This window comes from Malaclemys terrapin, chromosome 6, assembly GCF_027887155.1.
Source record: "Malaclemys terrapin pileata isolate rMalTer1 chromosome 6, rMalTer1.hap1, whole genome shotgun sequence".
NCBI lineage: Eukaryota > Metazoa > Chordata > Testudines > Emydidae > Malaclemys > Malaclemys terrapin.
Window position 1 is genome coordinate 65,886,249 of NC_071510.1, and position 21,821 is coordinate 65,908,069.

At 44.0% G+C, this 21,821-nt stretch overlaps 1 protein-coding gene across 1 annotated transcript in view; it reads right to left on the reverse strand.

Moving 5' to 3' along the window:
- Positions 1–21,821, reverse strand: part of MAN2A1 (mannosidase alpha class 2A member 1) — a 217,408-nt gene that overhangs the window by 184,412 nt on the left and 11,175 nt on the right. Inside the window, exons 2-3 of the mRNA XM_054031733.1 lie at positions 19,368–19,628; positions 4,869–5,013 (exon numbers count right to left, since the gene is read on the reverse strand). Coding sequence (XP_053887708.1) covers positions 4,869–5,013; positions 19,368–19,628 — 406 coding nt within the window. The remainder of the gene's footprint in view (positions 1–4,868; positions 5,014–19,367; positions 19,629–21,821) is intronic.

The window sequence follows — 21,821 nt, forward strand, 5'->3', positions numbered from 1 at the left end:
TCTGAAAAATTTCAGCCCGCTCTTGTTATAGATGCTGGCTTTATTGCTTGGCGTGCTGGCTTCAGGCTGTTCGTGCCAAAGGATTTCATTAATGCCAAAGTTTTCAGGGTCAAAGTTGCTAGCGCCAGCTTCATCAGCATCCTCTTAGCCTTCCTTTCATTGCCCAATCCCGGGGGCCTGGAATGTGCTCGAGGGAGTGCTAGCCAATGCTGTCTTTTCCAGACTCACACTGGAAGTTATCACCTGAGGGTCTGAAGTGATCCACATGCACTGCTGTAGCAGAAACATGAGCCAAGCATCATTGGTTTTGCAGATCCTTGAGAAGAAGGACTTTTACATAGAGCACCTATCAGGTATGTGGATCTCTTGTAGGTAGAAGAGGTATCAATTACATCCATCTTTGGTGGGATTCAGTCCGTCGCAAGACAGGCATTGTTTGAATCCTAATGATTTAGAGTCTGCCAAGAGGCATGGCCACTGGCATGCAGCATCTTACACCAGTGTAAAGAGGAATGCACAAAGCAATAGCTGATAGGACCTTCCAAAGAAAAGAAAACTGAGTAAAACAGAAGTGTGAAAATGAAGTTTGTTTCACACAGAAGTTGAAAAACTGAAATGAAGTCTTCCAAGTCAGATATTCACTAAATTTCAGATCATTGCCATGGGTGGTAAGAAAAAAAGCAAGGGAGGGTCACAGCCACTCTACCCTTTATGCCTTTGCACTGAAGTATGAGACAGTGCCAACAGAGACAATTATTCAAAAGATTCTGATCTTACATGAATGTGCATCACATTGGGATCCACACTGACACATACGCAAAGCAATAAGGCTTTTCCAGACTAAAACTTCATTAAGACGAAGTTAAGGATGAAAATATAGTCTCTTTTAAAACAAAGTAAAACATTGCTGAATCAGGACATCTGCTGTTAAGTTACCAGCCCACACACAAGGTTTACACTTAACTTTGTTTAATTCCTATCATTTCATTTGGGTTTTGTTGTGAGTTTTATTGTTTTGTCGGTTTTTCTTTAAAATATATGCTATTAGCTTTGTTTTCAAAAAGGGCAGAAATCAACTGATTCTTGATTAATCTATGTCTAGAATCTAAGAATAGATAATCAGTCTTGTGAGAATTGTTAATGTACCAAAGCTAGGGATCTCTTAATTATCTAGGACATGCTCCCCATAAGAAGGTCTAACACAGCTCATTTTTGGGCAACAGAGCCCAGAACTTGGAGGAAGAAAGGAAATCTGTTTTAGAATTGAACTAAAAGTTGAACTAAATTTTTTCAAAACTGTGGCTAATTAACTGCATGTAGGTGAAAGATTAAATTAAATCATTTCTCCAAGAATGTGATAACTCAAATCTGTGTACTGAACACCTTCTTTTAAAAAAGTCCTTTTAGGTATGAATTTGATGATCAAGGAAATGAAACACCTTTATTTAACTTCAAAGAATACAGAAAAATATTTTAAAAACTCAGAAACCAAGTACTGCCAAGGAGCCATCAAGCATATGGCTCAAACAGGTAGCTCTAGAAATATTCATTAGTAGCAAAAAAAGAGAGGCTTTTGACCAGAAACAACTTCAGTTCTTTTTTTTTTTTTAGCTTCTGAATATTGTACCTTTTTCAAAACTAAATTCTAGAAATAGTCAGAATAACAATAGGTTAAGAAATGCAAATAGAGCAGTTAAGTTTTAAAATCATTTCTCTTTCTTGTAATCTTTAAACTGAATTAATTTTTATTCCTGTGTATCATTTTGTTGTTTAAACAGACTATAAAAGGAATGAGTTATTTAGGTCTTCTGACAATTTTTGAAAAAAACTGTACCAAATTACATTTTGCCTGTCCTCTTAGGGCTTTTCTACATGGTGCACCAGTGCTCACTACATGGGATGTGATTTCTAAAGCACACTAACTTGCTGAGCATTAATTGGTCCATGTAGACACTACTGATGCATACTACAGGTGTGCTTTCATCTAGTGCAGGCTACTCTTTACTCCAGTATGTCTGGGAAAGTTTATGAAAGCCCGGTGGGGTACTGAGCAAAAAGACAGACAAGAAGGGGCAGCTCATAATATATCGGATAATTTATATCACATACAGTGTGCTTAGTGTTTGTTTTTTGTGACACTTCTATCACAAATGTATTATGCAATGCCAAATAAAGATTTTTTTTTTTTATTATCTGCTATTTCTTGGTGTCTGGTACTTTCAAAACGAGTCATGCTGTAGACTAGTGATATATATTTCAGTCTGATCCATAGTATTACAAATATTAAAAAGTTGTTTAGAAAGAATTCATCAATGAAATACTTGGAAAGAATCATAGTAGGAAAGGCTTAATTATTTAAATTGTTACATTCAAATTATTATAATTGGTGGTAAGTAGATTCCCCACCCCCCTCATCAACTGAAGTCTTGTGTGTGTGTACAAACCAATGAGCAGGGCTAACCTTCTCAGGATTTGTCTACATAGGAAAGTGTTACAGTTATACTGGTATAGCCTCCCTGTATGGGCATATTCTGGAGTAAAAGTAGCTTTTTGTTCCCTCCCCACTACTTATTTTTGAAACATTAATTCACACCCTTTCCAAAGCAACATAAGCAAAACTGAAAAACTCTTATTCCAGAATAACTATTCGCACAGGGGGTTATACTGGTAGAACTATATTGGTTTAAATTCACATTTTAGTTTATGCCAGTATAAAAAATTTTTTTCCCATGTAGACAATTATAAAATAAATCAATTTGAATATCAATAGCGTACTTACATTTCAATGTAGAGTATATAGAGCAGTATAAACAAGTCATTGTCTGTATGAAATTTTAGTTTGTACTGACTTCCCTAGTGATTTTATGTCAGGGGTCTCAAACACGCGGCCCGCGGTGATTTTCTGCGGCCTGCGAGCCCTTCGCAGCCCTCCCCCCTGCCCTCTCCCAGTGTTTACCAGAGCGTCCGGACGAGCACCAGGAGCAGGGAAGGCTCCCTGCCTGCCTGCCCTGCCCAGCTCCGGGAAGAGGCTGGAACGTGGGGAAGGGGAGGCAGAGGGGCTGTGTGTGGCTGTTACTTTAGGCAGCGCCCCCAGCAGCTCCAATTGGCCGGGAACGGGGAACCGCGGCCAATGGGAGCTGCTGGAGGCTGTGCCTTAAGCAACAGTAACGCACAGCCCCTCCGCCCCCCCTTCCCCACGTTCCAGCCTCTTGCGGGGGTAGGGCAGACATGCAGGGAGTCTGCCCTGCCCCCAGTACGCGCCAGGCCAGATCCTGCAGCCGAACCCCCTGCCCTGAGCCCCCTGCCGCACCCTGCACCCCGACCGCCTCACCCCGCACCCCTCCTGCATCCCAACCCACTGCCCTGAGCCCCATGCTGCACCCTTCCTGTACCCCAACCCCCTGCCGTACTCTGCACCCCTCCTGCATCCTAACCCACTGCCCTGATCCCCCTGCCGCACCCTGCACCCCAACCCCCTGCCCTGAGCCCCCAGCCGCACCCCAACCCTCTGCCCTGAGCCCCCTGCCGCACCCCACACTCCTCCTGCACCCCCTGGGGGCAGGGAGGGGGCAGAGTTGGGGTGGGGATTTCGGGGAAGGAATTGGAATGGGGGCAGGGAAGGGGTGGGAAGAGGCGGGGCAGGGGCAGGGCCTCATGGAAGGGGGCAGGGCCAAGGGCGGCGGGGAGGGGGGGTGTCAGTAATGCGGCCCTCGGGCCAATGTACTAGTCCTCATGTGGCCCACATGGTCATTTCCGTTTGAGACCCCTGTTTTATGTAGTCTGATGTAAAACTAGGCAAATAAACTAGAGGAATTGATGTACTCCCTGGAAGACCTCTGCGTACTCCCAGGGGTACACATACACCTGTTTGAGAACCACCTGCCTAATATGCTTAGTTGATACAATGTTTAAAATGGTAGTGGCAGATGGTGGGGATTTTACACTAAAGTCATCCCTAGATGTTGCAGACACTGAGGGCTGGAGCTGGGTTCTCTCCAAATTCACCAAGAAACAGTGTTCTTGAAAACAGACCTTTGTTCCCTCAGTCCTAGGTCATCTAAAAATAGTGACATACATCCCTTTCTCCTTCAGAGGAACACTAGGTATCTGACTTTAAGCTACTTCTTCCCTCCTCTCCCCTCAGGTGCATGGAATGTAGATTTGCTGACAAGAAATCTGAATTGTGGTAGGCAACTTGAATGAATTTTAGTTTTATGTACCAAACAGGTTGCCTTTTGCATTTATTGCTCTGTTATATAAACTTTATAGGTCTCTGGCACTTTTAACTTCACGTAGTCATTAGAAACGTTAACTCATCTCGGGGAGGGGGAGATTACATTTGCTAACCACTTTAAGTATGAGCAATGAAGACTAAAACCACAGAAATTTAGATTCCCCAATATCACATCTTCCAAAGATACAAGACTATTAATAATTACTGGCAACTTGCACTAAAAATAGTTAAACAATTATCAAAGTTGAAATTTTTCTTATTCTACATGCCGGTAAAAAAACATAATTAAAATGAACTTATATAATGCAGTAGTGTGTAGTTCCATTTGACTTAACGGTGGTGAGCATCTAGAAATTCCATACTACACACCAATGCAAAATGCCGCCACTAAGGCTCTGATCCAGCTAATAATTAATCAATCATATGCACAGATTTAAGCATTTGAGTAGTTCCAATGAAGTCAATGGGCTAAATTAACACATGCTCAAACGCTTTGGTGAATCAACACCTAATACACTAGGCAGCATGAGTCAGGAAAGCCCAAATCCTAACACCAAAAGAAGGCTGCAGTCCTACATATCTTAACTCAAGTTGCTAAATACCCAGATTTCAAATCCATATGGCAGTGTATTACCTGGATCATTATGTGAGTGAGGCACAACAAACACTTGAAGAGGTTCATCATCCCATTCATTTTCATTGTACGTGATATCAAATCCTTGTTTCCAAACTCCACCATCTGGATTATCGAAAGGAAGAATATCATAGACATCCAACATCTAAAAAGTAAAAGGAACGTACAGCATGAATTCACAAAACAGATATAGTGCACAATTCCATATTTAAAAAAAATTGCATTCATTAAAATCCAGTATTAAATTCCGGCTGTTGCTCTTAAAAAATGTATTTTTTAATGGGTAACTGAAGACCAATCTGACTTACAGCAGCACAAATCATGCTTAGTATGATAATGACTGGGGACCAACCAAGATCAAGGGTTAATTGTATTGATCACTGTTCATATACACAGCAGTAGATAGTCCCTGCTCCAAAGAACTTACTGCAGACAACCATTTCTCGCCTTTTTTCCCTAGGTGAACTGTGCAGATGCCATACCACAGCAAGCATGGAGCCCACTCCGCTCAAGACAGCAGTCATGAACATTGTAAACACCTCGTGCATTATTATGTAGTTTATGCTGAACCAGGACCTGAAAAACTAGGCGAGGAGGAAGCGGCTACGGCAGCTCGGCGACGAGAGTGATGAGGACATGGACACAGAATTCTCTCAAACCGCGGGCCCCGGCACTTTGGAGATCATGCTGCTAATGGGGCAGGTTATAGCTGTGGAATGCCGATTCTGGGCCCGGGAAACAAGCACAGACTGGTGGGACCGCATAGTGTTGCGGGTCTGGGACGATTCCCATAACTTTCACATGCATAAGGGCACTTTCGTGGAACTTCGTGACTTGCTTTCCCCTGTCCTGAACCACCAGAATACCAAGATGAGAGCAGCCCTCTCAGTTGAGAAGTGAGTGGCGATAGCCCTGTGGAAGCATGCAACGCCAGACAGCTACCGGTCAGTCGGGAATCAATTTGGAGTGAGCAAATCTACTGTGGGGGCTGCTGTGATGCAAGTAGCCAAAGCAATCACTGAGCTGCTGCTACCAAAGGTAGTGACTCTGGGAAATGTGCAGGTCATAGTGGATGGCTTTGCTGCAATGGGATTCCCTTACTGTGGTGGGGCGATAGATGGAACCCATATCCCTATCTTGGCACCGGAGCACCAGGGCAGCCAGTACATAAACTGAAAGGGGTACTTTTCAATGGTGCTGCAAGCACTGATGGATCACAAGGGACGTTTCACCAACATCGACATGGAATGGCCGGGAAGGGTTCATGACGCTCGTGTCTTCAGGAACACTAATCTGTTTAAATGGCTGCAGCAAGGGATTTACTTCCCAGACCAGAAAATAACCATTGGGGATGTTGAAATGCCTATAGTTATCCTTGGGGACCCAGCCTACCCCTTAATGCCATGGCTCATGAAGCCATACACAGGCAGCCTGGACAGTAGTCAGGACCTGTTCAACTGCAGGCTGAGCAAATGCAGAATGGTGGTAGAATGTGCTTTTGGATGTTTAAAGCGTCACTGGCACACTTTACTACTCGCTCAGAACTCAGCCAAACCAATATTCCCATTGTTATTGCTGCTTGCTGTGTGCTCCACAATATCTGTGAGAGTAAGGGGGAGACCTTTATGGTAGGGTGGGAGGTTGAGGCAAATCGCCTGGCCACTGATTACGCACAGTCAGACACCAGGGTGATTAGAAGAGCACACCAGGAAGTACTGCACATCAGAGAAGCTTTGAAAACCAGTTTCATGACTGGCCAGGCTATTGTGAAAAGTTCTGTTTGTTTCTCCTTGATGAAAACCCACCCCCCTGATTGACTCATTCCCTGTAAGCAACCCACCCTCCTACTTCGATCACAGCTTGCTTTCTAAGGAAATAAAGTCACTATCATTTAAAAATCATGTATTATTTATTATTTGATTATAAAAAGAGGGAGAGAACTGAGTCAAGGTAGCCCGGGTGGGGTTTGGGAGGAGGGGAGGAAAAGGCCACTCCAAAAGTTCAAAATAATGACGGCCTTTTGGTTGGGCTGTCCACTGGGGTGGAGTGGCGGGGTGCACGGAGCCTCTACCCCCCTACCCCCCCACGATTCTTATACGTCTGGGTGAGGAGGCTATGGAACTTGGGGAGGGGGGAGAGTGGTTATACTGGGGCTGCAGCGGCACTCTGATCCTGTTGCCATTTCTGAAGCTCCACCAGACACCGGAGCATGTCCATTTAATCCTGCAGTAGCCCCAGAGTTGCATACTGCCTCCTCTGATCTTCCTGCCGCCACCTCTGATCTTAAGTGTCCCTCTTCTCTTCATGTTGGTCCCTCCTGTCCTCACGTTCACTGGCATCTTTCCTGTACTTTGATACTGTGTTCTTCCACTCATTCAGATGAGCTCTTTCATCGCGGGTCGATTGCATGATTTCCGAGAACATTTAGTTTCGCGTGCATTTTTTTTCCCTGCCTTATCTGAGATAGCCTTCGGGACTGAGGAGGGAGGCTTGAAAAATTTCCAGCTGCGGGAGGGAGGTGAAAAAGGGAGAGAAGTATTTAAAAAGATACATTTTACAGAACAATGCTTATATTCTTTCACGGTGAACAACACTATTCACATTACATAGCACATGTGATTTCGGTACAAGGTCACATTTTGCATCTTATACTGAGTGCCTGCGGCTTTGGTGTTAGAGATCACAGACACTGGGCTGGGCAACAGAATTGGACTTGCATGCAGCCATGGTAAGCCATTGTCTTGCGGCTTCTGCAACCTTCATTAAAGCAGCGCTCTCCTTTCCCATACCAAGCAAAGCCCATTGAGTGCTGCGGTTTTCCTGTTAACGTGCAGCTGCAGAAACCAAACTAAACCCCACCACCACCCATCCAATTCTCTAGGATGATCGCTTTACCCCTCCCCCCACCGCATGGCTGGTATCAGGGAAGATCCCTGCTACCCAAACGCGAAAAGTTCAATTCCCGCCTTCCCCCCCCCGCCCGGCTAACTGCAGGGAAGAATTTCTTTTCAGCCACAGGCAAACAGCCCAGTAGGAACGGCCACCTCTGTCCCCTTAATTAAATTCCTGTATTTCAACCAGGTTACCATGAACAATATCACTCTCCTGAGGATAACACAGCGAGATAAAGAACGGATGTTGCTTGAATGCCAGCAAACACCAGGACCATACGCTGCCAGGCTTTGTCATGCAAGGATACCAGATTACTTCCTACTAGCATGGCATGGTCAAGTGTCCTACCATGGAGGACGGAATAAGGCTGCACTGCCCAAAAACTGTCTGCAAAGGCTTTTGGAGTACCTCCAGGAGAGCTTCATGGAGATGTCCCTGGAGGATTTCCGCTCCATCCCCAGACACGTTAACAGACTTTTCCAGTAGCTGTACTGGCCGCGAATGCATCCCAAGTCCTCAGGGCAAATTCATCATTAAAAAACGCTTGCATTTAAACCATGTTTTATATTTACAAAGGTACACTCACCAGAGTTCCCTTTCATGGCTTCATGGTCTGCGATACCTCCTTGGGGAGGGTTGGGAGGGTACTTCAGTCAGGCTGAGAAAAAGATCCTGGCTATTGGGGAGAACACAGTGCTGTGTGCTCTCCGCAAGCTCGTCCTCCTCATCTTCCCCATCCGCAGAATCCTCAGGCATGGCTGAGAGTACCCCCTCCTCGGAATCCATGGTCAGGGGTGGGGTAGTGGTGGCGGCCCGCCCTAGAATTGCATGCAGCTCAGCGTAGAAGCGGCATGTCTGTGGCTCTGACCCAGAGCGACCGTTTGCCTCCTTTGTTTTTTGATAGGCTTGTCTGAGCTCCTTAACTTTCACGCGGCACTGTAGTGAGTCCCTATTGTGGCCTCTCTCCATCATGCCCTTGGAGATTTTTTCAAATATTTTGGCATTTCATCTTTTGGAACGTAGTTCTGCTAGCACGGAATCCTCTCTCCATATAGCGATCAGATCTAGTACCTCCCATACGGTCCATGCTAGTGCTCTTTTTCGATTCTCGGACTGCTTAGTTACCTGTGCTGATGAGCTCTGCATGGTCACCTGTGCTCTCCATGCTGGGCAGACAGGAAATTAAATTCAAACGTTCGCGGGGCTTTTCCTGTCTACCTGGCCAGTGCATCCGAGTTCAGATTGCGGTCCAGAGCGGTCACAGTGGCGCACTGTGGGATAGCTCCCGGAGGCCAATACCGTCGAATTGCGGCCACACTAACCCTAATTCGAACCAGCAATGTTGATTTCAGCGCTACTCCCCTCAGAGAGGAGTACAGAAATCGATTTTAAGAGCCCTTTATGTCGAAGTAAATGGCTTCATTGTGTGGACGGGTGCAAGGTTAATTCGATTTAATGCTGCTAAATTCGACCTTATACTCATAGTGTAGACCAGGCCAAAGAGTCTACAAAGACAGCAGACACGAGGGGGATGGAACAAAAAGAAAGTCCAGTTAAAACTATAGGAAACATCCTTGTTGGTTGATATGATTAAGGCTAATTCTGTAGCTGCTCTCTTCCTTAGTAAAATACTTGCTCAAGTCAAACAAGAGATATGAAGTTTATTCAAATAGCTGAGGTCACAGTAACTGAAGCTCTCCAAAATGAGGTGCCTGCAGAATTTAGACACTAATGGACAATTTTCTATGGAGAAAATCTTGTGATAAGGTCATACTACAGGTATTATATCTGTCTTTGCTAGTTAGGACTTGGAGAACCATGTTTCTACCTTTTTACTCTCTAACCAATTTTAAAAACACAGAGCTGTTACCCACTTATTTTGTTAGAAATTAACTTTATATCCTCCATATTACTGAAGGAAAAAGATCTAGGAAAAGCAAATATCACATTGTCTGAACATATAAACTTTACAGTTTCAAATTCTGAAAAAAAAAATAAGTTATTTCCATTTCCAAAGAGAGCTCAGTTGGATCCCCATATTTCGCAATGAAATCAAAAAGTTTTTAAATATTTTATGTAGTTAATTCAGGTCTATATCAGTAATGCACTCTGTGAAAGCATTATTATCCGTAAAACCTCAAATGGTTTTATATTGTGGCCAGAGTACCAAAACAGTTAACAGAACATTAAAAGGCTGATTCAAAAATTATATACAAAAGATTAACCTTCTGTTAAGTTTGGGCCAAGTCTCCAGGTCCTTTGGTTAGGCAAAATGCCATTAAAGCATAGGTAGTCACCAAATAATCTTATCCTTAGGCAACCTAAAAAGTAATGAACAAAAACTAAACAAGGATCTCAGGTTTTGGCACTAACACCAATCTATAGAGATCAAACTAGATTTAAACCCTCTTTATAACAATATGCCAGTGTGTCTAAGGGCACATTGAGTCAACTTTCTTTTTCTAGCTGACAGATTTAACTTTCTTTACAGACCTAAAATTAGAGAAATAAACCATAATGGAATGTTGCAGTTATATTTTCTGATCCTAGTCATATCCCATCTCAGAAAAACTTTAGAGTGAATGTTTACATAGCACAGTAAGAATTTATCTGACTAAACAACAACACTCATGGAAAGAGGGTATCAATTTAGAGAAAACTGACTTGTCACTAACGAATCAGAGATAGCACACAATTTCATAAGTTTGACATCTACATGGGGCCAGGATTTCATCTTTAGAGATCTGTTGGCAGTAAGATCTTGATCACTCAAAAGGTATATTCTTTTATTTTAAGATAAAATAAAATAAAGATAGCTGTGATCAGCCCAAACTGAGCTAATTTCTCATTTTATATGCTACGGCATATTATAATTTATGGACAACAGCAAGAGTACAGAGATCAGTCAAGTGGCTTGGTTTAGACTGCCACAAAGCTTTGTCTGCACTAGACACACCTTTCCTAAAACTTCACAATATTGATACTAGAGATGCAATTCAACTAGTAATTGTTGCTTGTTATTCCTAGATATCTCAAGCAGCAACAAACAGCATTTTAACAATAGTGTATTGTCTACATCTCTTTTGAGCAGTTAGACAAATTTATGGTTGAAATGCTGATCTATATTTAGTAGTAGAAACAGCAGGGATTTTTTAGGGAAAAAAGGCTAATGTAGACACTCCCTAAGTAATCTACAAGAATTCATCTAAAAAAAATTTCTACTAAGAGAAACTGATTCAGGTCTCTGGAATTCTGAATAGACCTAAACCTTTCCAACTCTGATTCAAAACACAGTGCTTCTATGACAAACAAAAGGACGACTCTGAGGTACTAAAACTATGCCCCAACAGAGGCAAAGAATCAAGACTCAAAAGCAGCATTAGGACCATGGTAGGGTTCACTCTTCAGGTACAATTGCACTAAGGCCCTTATGCACTGAGGACAACTCTGTACTGTAATGAACTAACACCCTAAAAGCTACTGAGGGTAGAACCAAGACATGGGGGTCCAATGCACCTGGGTGCTGATGCACTCAGCTGGCCTCTATTTCACAAGGGTATTGTGCGACTAAAATTCACTGATTGTGAGGCACTCAATATACTGTTGAGGACCACATAAGCACGGAGAGACTGAACATTCCTCTGCATAAAGCAAAGACCACGTAGCCTCACATCTACGGCTTACAACGTTTATACTGATCATTCACTCCCTTCTCACAAAAACAAATACAGCCTGACCTAATCTAAAACAAAAGCTCACTTATCTATAGTAACTTATTTTCCAACTGGTTGGCATCCAGGCATACGCTGCAGGAGTCACTTGCCTAAAGACATGCAGGCACAGGCATAAATACCACATACCCCATAAGAGATCTTCTAAGCTCTCTACAACCAGAAGCCCTTCCGGTAGATGAGCCCCTAAATAAGAAGGGGAGACAGTAAGTGTCGCTTCAGGTGGCAATACAGTCCCAGAACAAGTCTCCCCACAGGTAAGTAACCACTTGTTTCTCCTACATGGAGTTTCCCCCACAAAGCCTCAGGGTAGCAATGACATCCTTGAGAAGGTGGGCTGAGGAGCTCCAATAACTCGGACTAAATCACCACCATCTTCCCAAAACTCATATCTGCTCTTCATGCATTGTCAAGAAGATACAATTAAGATAGGTGCGACTCAAATGCCACACAGAACCCTAAAGACTTCAGTTAAGGGTACGCAGCAACTACATTATTTTAAGTCTGTCATCCCTTTAGATGAATAAGCCCTAAGGCATTCAGGCACAGAAGGATCAATAGTTTGTAACAGGACTAGATGCTGAGTCTTCTCCACTTACACAGACTGAGCCAAGATCGCTTGACCATTACATTTTTCTATGAAGGCCACAAATAGTCTGATTGGCTTTCTAAATGTCCTTGTACTAAGTAAAAGCTAAAGTTGTTCTGACATAAAGGGTGAGAAATTTTGCCTTTCCAGGACCGTATGGGGCTATGGGGTGGAGAGACAGGCTTTGATATTAGCTTATTCACATGAAAGTCAAATATCACTTTTGTCAGATACTGGTGTAAGGGGCAAATACCACCTTCTCTTTGTGAAATATGGTTTAAAATTCATGAGGCTGTCTAGGACTGTATCTCTAAGACCCTCCTGTCAAAGGTAATGGACACCAATTTTAGTGAGTAGGAGGATGAAAGTCTAAGATCCATTAAATATTGTTTTGCCAAGAACTCTGTCCTTCACAGCAATATGGTAGGCAAAAATAGCGCCTAAATAAATCTCTACAATTGCCAGGGATAGCAGAATAGAAGGATGGTCCAGCAGACAGGGTCCTAGCCTAGGACTTGAGAGATGCAGGTTCAATTTCTTACTCTATCACATACTTCCTGTATGACCTTGATAAGTCACTTAGTCTCTCTTCTCCTCAGTTCCCTATCTGTAAAATGGGGGAGAGCTACCTCAGGAGTGTTTCAAAGATAAATATTGTGACACAGTCCGATATTATGGTAATAGTAGTAGTCATATCTTTTACTTTACTTTAACTTTCTTTTTCTGTTAATGCTAATTGGAACCAAACAGAAAACCAAGTCAAGAGCTCGGCTTTGAACAAATTACACCTCTACCCTGATATAACGCAACCCGATACAACACGAATTTGGATATAATGCGGTAAAGCAGCGCTCCGGGGGGCGGGGCTGCGCACTCCAGCAGATCAAAGCAAGTTCGATATAATGCGGTTTCACCTATAATGCGGTGAGATTTTTTGGCTCCCAAGGACAGTGTTATATCGGGGTAGAGGTGTACTTAATTGCATTTGATCAGCACAGCACTTCTTAGTGAAAAGCCTTCTGCACTACAACAAAACTATCTTGGTTTCCTCACAAGATAAGAACATTTTGCATAGGAACCCAATAACCATGTTGTTAGAATAAAGGACTTGAGATCCAGACATATGACCCTGCCAGACTACTGGGTCAAGGGAGCTGACTTAAAGGGGGCGGTAACGGAGTGAAGTCGGGGGGGGGGGGGGAGTGGCAAGCACCCATCGGCACCAGGAGAAGTTGGCGCCTATGGTCTCAAGCCTATCAGGAGCTAGAGGGGATTCATTAAACAATGAATACTTGATTTGTGCACCACATTTAACCACACCTGAAAGTGTGATATCAGTAGACCTGCAAAGAAGGTGACAAGGGTGCAACATGCCATCAGACCGAACACCCTCAGGAAAATCTCTCAGGGACTTTTAACATGGAACTGATGAAGACCTAAATGAAGAACAAAGGGAAAGCAGCTGAACTCACCAAGCAGAGAAAGTGAACTGGAGTTGCAAAGGGCTGGAAGTACAGTGCTCTTCTGCACAGCCTATGTTTACAGTTCATTTCAATGTTAATATGTACTTTTGATCTCTGAATTAACAGAATACAGCACAGACAGGGACTGTTTGACTACACTGTTGACCATTACCAATATATATGTAAATACACACAAACATCTATCCATGTGTTTTAAGGGTTGAATTTAGTCATTTATCCTGCAGGATGCTTAACCCTTTCTGGTGATGCGTCACACAAGACAACGTCTCGCTAAAAGGTATGATTTAGTTCAGTGATCGGCAACCTTTGGCACACAGCCCGCCAGGGTAAGCACCCTAACGGGATGGGATGGTTTGTTTACCTGCCACGTACGCAGGTTTGGCCGATCGCAGCTCTCACTGGCCTCGGTTTGCCGTCCCAGGCCAATGGGGGCTGCGGGAAGCGGCACGGGCTGAGGGATGATCACAGAAAACCAAACATCTTTGCCCTATCCCCTGCCCTGAGGCCTCGCATCTGCCCCACCCCTTCACCGAGGCCCCGTCGGCCAATCACTCCGTCGCTCGGTCTCCCCCACCCTCGCTCATTTTCACTGGGCTGGGGCAGGGGATTGGGGTATGGGAAGGGGTGACAACTCCAACTGGGGATGCGGGTTCCGGGGTGGGGCCAGGGATGAGGGGTTTGGGGTGCATGATGGAACTCCAGGCTGGGGGTTGGGTGTAAGGGTGTGTTGAGGGCTCCGGCTGGGGGTGCAGGCTTGGGGGTTGGGCTGAGGATGAAGTGTTTGGGGTGTCGGAGGGGTCTCAAAGTTGGTGAAGAGGGTTGGGTGCAGGAGGGGGTGCAGGCTCTGGGAGGGAGTTTGGATGTGGGAGGGGGCTCAGGGCTGAGGATTGGGGTGCAGGAAGCGGGGCAGGCTCCAGGCGGCACTTACTTCAGGCGGCTCCTGGAAGCGGCTGGCATGTACCTCCAGCTCCTCGGCGCAGAGATAGCCGAGAACTCCGCAGGCACCATCCCTGCAGCTCCCATTGGCCGCAGTTCCCGGCCAATGGGAGCTGCAAGGCTGGTGCTCGGGGTGGCACCCGCGCCACGAGCGGAGGCAGCACACGGAGCCCCCCAGCTGTCCCTGTGCCTAGGAGCCTGAAGGACATGCCAGCTGCTTCCAAGAGCCACACAGAGTTGGCCTCTACAGCTACATGGACTTTTAGTGGCCCGGTCAGCTGTGCTAACCAGAGCCACCAGGGTCCCTTTTCGATCAGGCATTCTGGTCGAAAACCGGCAACGTGGCAACCCTATAGAAAACCCCCTTGGTAGGGTTTGAAGGACTGACTCCTGCAAAAGCCCCTGCTGGAGTTGGGGAGGAAGAGTGATCTCTGGGAAGCTTATCTGCATGCTTGGAGGGGCTTTTATTGTTTTTGGTATGTTTTCTCTATAATGCTTTCACCTTAAGAAGAATGTTCCTGCTTATAAAGAGCTGTGTGGCAGCTTACAACTGTTGCCAATCATAAAAGAGCATTGCCTAAACAGGCCTGCTCCTGCACTTTGCTTTCTCCTCAGAGGCTGTCTGGTCTGCTGGTGAACACCACAGACAGTATAGGAAGGGAACTGTGCAGCCTGGAAAAACCTTGGTTCTGAGGCAGAAGAGGCCGTATCTACACTATGAGTTTAGTTTGAATTTAGCAGCGTTAAATCGAATTAACCCTGCACTCATCCACACAACGAAGCCATTTACTTCGACATAAAGGGCTCTTAAAATCGATTTCTATACTCCTCCCCGACGAGGGGAGTAACACCGAAATCTACATTGCCATTTCGAATCAGAGTTAGTGTGGCCGCAATTCGACGGTATTGGCCTCCGGGAGCTATCCCACATTGCACCATTGTGACCGCTCTGGACAGCAATCTGAACTCTAATGCACTGGCCAGGTAGACAGGAAAAGCCCCGCGAACTTCTGAATTTCATTTCCTGTTTGCCCAGCGGGGAGTGCTGATCAGCAAAGGTGACCATGCAGAGCTCATCAGCACAGCCAGAATCAAAAAAGAGCTCCAGCATGGACCGTATGGGAGACACTGAATCTGATCTCTGCATGGGGAGATGAATCTGTTCTATCAGAACTCCGTTCCAAAAGATGAAATGCCAAAACATTTGGAAAAAAATCTCTAAGGCCATGATGGACAGAGGCCACAACAGGGACTCAACACAGTGCTGTGTGAAACTTAAGGAGCTGAGACAAGCGTACCAGAAAGCCAAAGAATCAAATGGACGCTCACAGAAGGAGGGGTGACTGACGACTGTAGCTATCCCACAGTTCCCGCACTCTCCGAAAACCATTTGAATTCTGGGTTGAGCTCCCAATGCCTAAAGGGTCAAAAACATTGTCACGGGTGGTTCAGGGTATATGTCGTCAGGCTCCCCGCCCTCCCTCCCTCTGTGAAAGCACAGGGGGAAAAAATCGTTTCTCGCCTTTTTACACTGTCACTGTATGTCTACTGGATGCTGCTGGCAGACGCAGTGCTGCAGCGCTACACCACAAGGCAAGGCAAGGGGATGCTGCTGACAGCAGACGGTGCAGTATGACTGATAACCGTCATCGTTGTCCCGTGGATGCTCCTGGCTGGCCTCGGTGAGGTCGGTTGGGGGCGCCTGGGCAGACATGGGTGCTCCTGGCTGGCCTCGGTGAGGTTGGTCTGGGGCGCCTGGACAAAAAAGGGAATGACTCCAGGTCATTCTCTTCTTTAAGTTTTGTGTAATGGAGATTCAGTCCTGCCTGGAATATCATGCCAGCTGAAGGCTTCTGCCTCAGGCTGCTCTCCCAGTCAGCAGCACCGTGCGGTCACACCTACCACAGCCTACCCCTTGCTCCCATGGCTCACAATCAAACACAGACCTCTACATTTTGCTGCAAATAAAAAAAATAAAGCTGCCATTTAGAACTGTCCCCCAACATACATATCCTGGGACATTTTTATTTTAGCAGTGTCAACCAAAGGCCCACATACAAATGGAGATTCAGTCCTGCCTGTGCTTCTATCCTAGTGCTTATCACAGAATCCCATTTTCAGCTATAGGCTGAGCAAGTGCAGAATGGTAGTTCACTCAACTTTGCTGTAAGCCAACCGCCATCCCCTTCCCCCTTTGATCTCCGCTTGCAGAGGCAATAAAGTCAGTTTTGTTTCAAATTAATGCATTCTTTATTACTTCATCACACAAATGGGGGGATAATTGCCAAGGTAGCCCGGGAGGGGTGGGGGAGGAGGGAAGCAATGGGTGGGGTTGTTGTAGGGGCACCCCCTAGAATGGCATGCAGCTCATCATTTCTGCAGGATGTCTGAGGCTCGGACCCGGAGCGGTCGTTTGCCTGATATTCTAGGCAGGACTGACTCTCCATTAGACAAAACTTAAAGAAGAGAATGACCTGGAGTCATTCCCTTTTTTGTCCAGGCGCCCCAACCAACCTCACCGAGGCCGGCCAGGAACACCCATGACAGCAGCAGACAGTACAGTATGACTGGTAACCATCTTTGCCAACTTGAAAAGCAGCAGATGGTACAGTATGGCTGGTAACTGTCTTTGCTAACTTGCAAAGGCAAGGGATGCTGCTGTGTAGCACTGCAGTACCGCGTCTGTCAGCAGCATCCAGTAGACATACGGAGACAGTGAAAAAAGGCTGAACGGGCTCCATGGTTGCCATGCTATGGCATCTGCCCGGGCAATCTAGGGAAAAGCACACAAAATGATTGCCTGCCGTTGCTTTCACAAAGGGAGAATTGACGGACAACATTTACCCATAACCACCCACAACAAACTTTTGGCGCCATCTGGCATTGGGATCTCAACCCAGAATTCCAATGGGCGGGGGAGACTGCGGGAACTATGGGATAGCTACCCACGATGTAACGCTCCGGAAGTCGACGCTAGCCTCGGTACATGGACACACAGCACCGAATTAATGTGTTTAGTGTGGCCGCATGCACTCAACTTTATACAATCGGTTGCCAAAAATCGAATTCTGTAAATTCTGAGTAATCCCGTAGTGTAGATATACCCAGAGAGATGCGGGTCTCTGCCCAATAGAGGTGTGGGAGCCAGAAGCCTAAAAGTGATTGCCCAGAGTGGAACTGCAAGTGCAGTTGAGCTGACTGTAACAATTATCATAATGATTGTTTCTGGCCTTGAAATTCTATTAATGTTTCCAGCTTTGACACCTTTTCTAAAACTGCAGTGCTCTTAAAACTTTTTCTCCCACCCTCTGCTACCAGTGTTGATGTGTATTTATAACATTATTACTAGTTTTTTATCTGATAACCTTAGAATGCATTATAGAAAGATGACTGACATTTGTGTACATTACTGATTTTAAAAGATGAATCTCTCTCTCGCGCGCTCTACGTGAAGCATTAATATAATATGAACTACTACCAGGATCCCTGAGAGGCTTATAAGTATTGTAATAGGTGAAGCAGATTTTACAGATGTTGTTATGCCTACATTTAATTATCCAGAGTCAACTGTTTCCTGGACATTGTTGCTGTTCAGAGACTTTGACTTCTACATGCTTCTCTGTGATCCAGACTTCACAAAATTTAATCTTTGCATACAGGATCTATAGCCACACCAGACGTCCAAAATAACACAGAGTTCAGAATTAAATAATACAAAGTACAACTCTGAGGTTCCCCTCTTTAAAAGTAACCACACAATAAAAAAAAAAAAAAAAAAAAAAAAAAAAAAAGTTAAAGACTCCATTCCTCACTGATAACTGTAAAATAAACTTAACTTGTAGAATACAACTTTAAAAGAAGTTCACACCCAGAGTCCACATTAAAATACATTGAACAAGCATTAAATCACTTTTCAAAAGTCAAGCCCAAGTTTCTAGGCCAATTTTTGAGACATGAATATTCCAAAAAACAGAAAACAGTTCTCAAAAAAGGAAACAGTACCCAAGGTTTTTTTCTCGCATTCAAAATTCCATCTCTTACACATGCATTGTCTTCCCTCAAAAATAAATTATCACTTCTGCCACTCATCTCTAAAAGCAGCATACAGGAGAAGTTTCCATATTTCCATTCAAGTGGTTCAATTTCAGAAAAGTTTGAGAGTAGGATGGAAGGAGAGTCAAAAATCAACCAACCCAACACACACCTGTAACTATGGAGAGACTACTATATTTCCCAAGTATAATCTGTTAGAGTCTTGCAACCCAACCTAACCTGACAGGACTTGACCACAAGTATGAGGTTTGGGTCAGGTCATCTAAAAACAACCTAACCCTCTTGGGCTCAGGTCATCTCTGATAATCTCCTGCTGCCTGCATGTTTGGTGCTGCTTGCCTCACTCCTGCCAGCACCAACTCATAAGTCACAGCACCTCTCATTTCATAGCACACAGCGCAGCAATGGCCATCTGGAGCAGGGCACACTGCTACCACCACACCAACCCCACCATCAGGAGACATCCAGAGATGGATCATGGGCATGGGGAGTGGAAAGTCCCACCAGGGCAAGCCTGACTACCAAGAGGCAGTGGCAGCGTTGACAGGTTCAGGGGGAAGTGTCAGATTTCAGTCAGGTCTGAAATTGACTTGACACGCTCGAATCAGGTTGGCTGTGTTTGAGTCAGGCTTTAAAAATAGGCCCAAGCAGACCTCTATAATCTGTATTAATGTTTGATAATAAATTATCAGAATTTAAACACCTAAGTGGTAGATTTTGTGACACAGTAGTAGTGCTCTGCAGTGCCAGGTGGTATATCAGGGTTAGATTTCTTGTTAGTAGGAGTGTTAATATTTATTTACATGCTTCTTACCTGTACATTTGAATCTTGACTTCCACTTTTTGAAGCAAATGAGCAGTCCTCAGGATCAATTGTGAGGGATACTAGAGCAGATGGCAGAAGCTCAGAAAAAGATCCTTGACTGAAATTTATGGCCTCTGGGTTTCTTTGACCATCCTTCACAGATTCACTCAGATTGATCACAGAATCTCTTATGTTGGAAATAATCTCATTATTTTCCGCCAACAAACGTTCTAAGTGGTCTATTTTCTCTTGTAATATTGAAAGCTGGCCCTGTATTAAAAGAAATTTAAAATTCTATTAATCCTCAGATCATCTCCTTGCAAATCTAAATATTTGGAATTCCAAGTGGTATTTCCTGACAAACATTTTATTGAATACACCATTATTTTGTGTTCACTTATAGAAACAGAACTAATTATGGAAAAGGGCTCGTAACCATCTTTATTGCTACATGGAAACTTCAGCACCTGAAAGAAAAACAAAGCAACAAAACATGTCTTATACTTTGCTATAAACTTGAACTCATGCTTCAATGTTTAACCAACAATATAAAGGATATTCAACAACGACAAAATAGCTACATTGGGTTTCAAATACCAGATTAATCATGGCAGATAATTACAAGTTAGTCAGGAATTTCAAATTTAAAACTTTCCTTCATGCCTATCAAAATTTTCCAAAAACCTGGCCTTTGCATATACTACTAGCATGTCTTTATCTGAAGAAAAATCTGTTTTTATTACAGAGTTAGGTGAATTCTGAAATAGGCTTGAAAACAAGGCATAAAGTTGTATTTTTCCTATATGTGCAGATGGTCTTTCAATGTGACATTTCATAGTTTTTATTACCTTTCAATTTTAAAGATATAGCTACATAAAAATTGGTACCTGATTTCACTGTTTAAAAAAAAAAAAAAAAAAAAACAGCAGAGGTATGAGGAAGAACAGAAGTGGTACATAATAGGGGGGAAAATATAAATTGCCTGATCCATACTAGCTAATCCTTTTACTTAGATTGAGTACGAGCAGTAGGATAATCCTACAGTTATACAAATTAAACCTGAAATTAAACAAGTTATTTCTATTTGGCAGCAGCCATGAAAGCTCTCTCAACCTGATGGGGTCTTCAGTCATAGGGTCATACCCAATTCTGCAGTGACCAACAGAGCTAGCTCTGGACATAAAGGCAACATAAGGCAAAGAAGCTGACTCTTCCTCCAGGAAGACAGGGGTGAGTGGAAACCAGGCAAAACAGAAGGACAACAATACATTTATCCATACCTATCAGCCAATAATCTTAGACTGGACGGTGGAAGTTGAAGCAAAAGGTGCTGTGCTTCCTACCAGGGTTCTAACCCTTAGACCACTCTGCCCCTTCCCTTAATTTCAAATCAGTTCCAGCTAGTGAGTAGGCAGTACATTTACAAGCTCCAATAATTTTTGAAAAAGATATTTTATACAAATCACAAGAGGCTAGATGGCATCATTTGGGTTTTTGACATGTGGATATTTTTGCTCACTAATAACCCCCCCCCCCCCAAGTTTTATCTCCACCCTAGTATTTTGGGTCCACAGGTTCCACCATCAATAAGAAAGGTTGAGGGACAGAGGGACTTTAAACAAATTCTTAAATAAAGCCTTGACCTATCCCAAAAGTATAGAATTCATGAGTCATTTTTGACCCCAAAAAAAAAAAAAAAAATCTCTTTCTCCACATCAAAAAAAAGAATATTACAGGTCAAGATTTCTGCCTAAACTTTGTTCATTATGTTCAACACATAGCTAATACTGTCACAGAGCAACTTCCCTTTAATGAATCCTTTTAGTGATCTGCCTGTTTTAGCAGAGTTTATGATTTAACACTCAAATTTTTGCTGGTACCTTGCTGTTTCTATTTTATAATACAACTGCTAACAGACATCGTCAAAGGGATTCTTACTTGAATACAAACAAGCATTCATTTTTAAGATGAGTGATGAAGCCTCAATGTCCTATAAACAGGATCAGGGCCTTCAGTGGCAGAAAGGACAGATAATCCTCAAAAATCAGTGACAGAACTCCAAACCGAATGTTTTCTCTCACCATTCACCTGAAACATGCTCTTGCACATTCCTTTGAAGGCCCAAATTGTCTCCTTAACATGTAAAAACAGTGCAGAGATCTATACTTCAATCTGAAGAAACTTAGGCTATGTCTACTTTGTACACCTTACAAGAGTACGGCTGTGCTGCTGCAGCCACACCATTGTAAGGTGCGCTGTGCAGCCGCTCTTTACCGCTGGGAGAGAGCTCTCCTGGTGACAAAATAAAACCACCTCCAATGAGGGGCAGTAGCTTCATCACCAGGAGCACAGCTACCCACACTAGCGCTTTTCGTCATTAAAACATCTGTCAACAAGGGGTGCATTTTTTCACACCCCGAGTGACAAAAGTTTTAACGGCGAAAGTGCCAGTGTAGACAAACT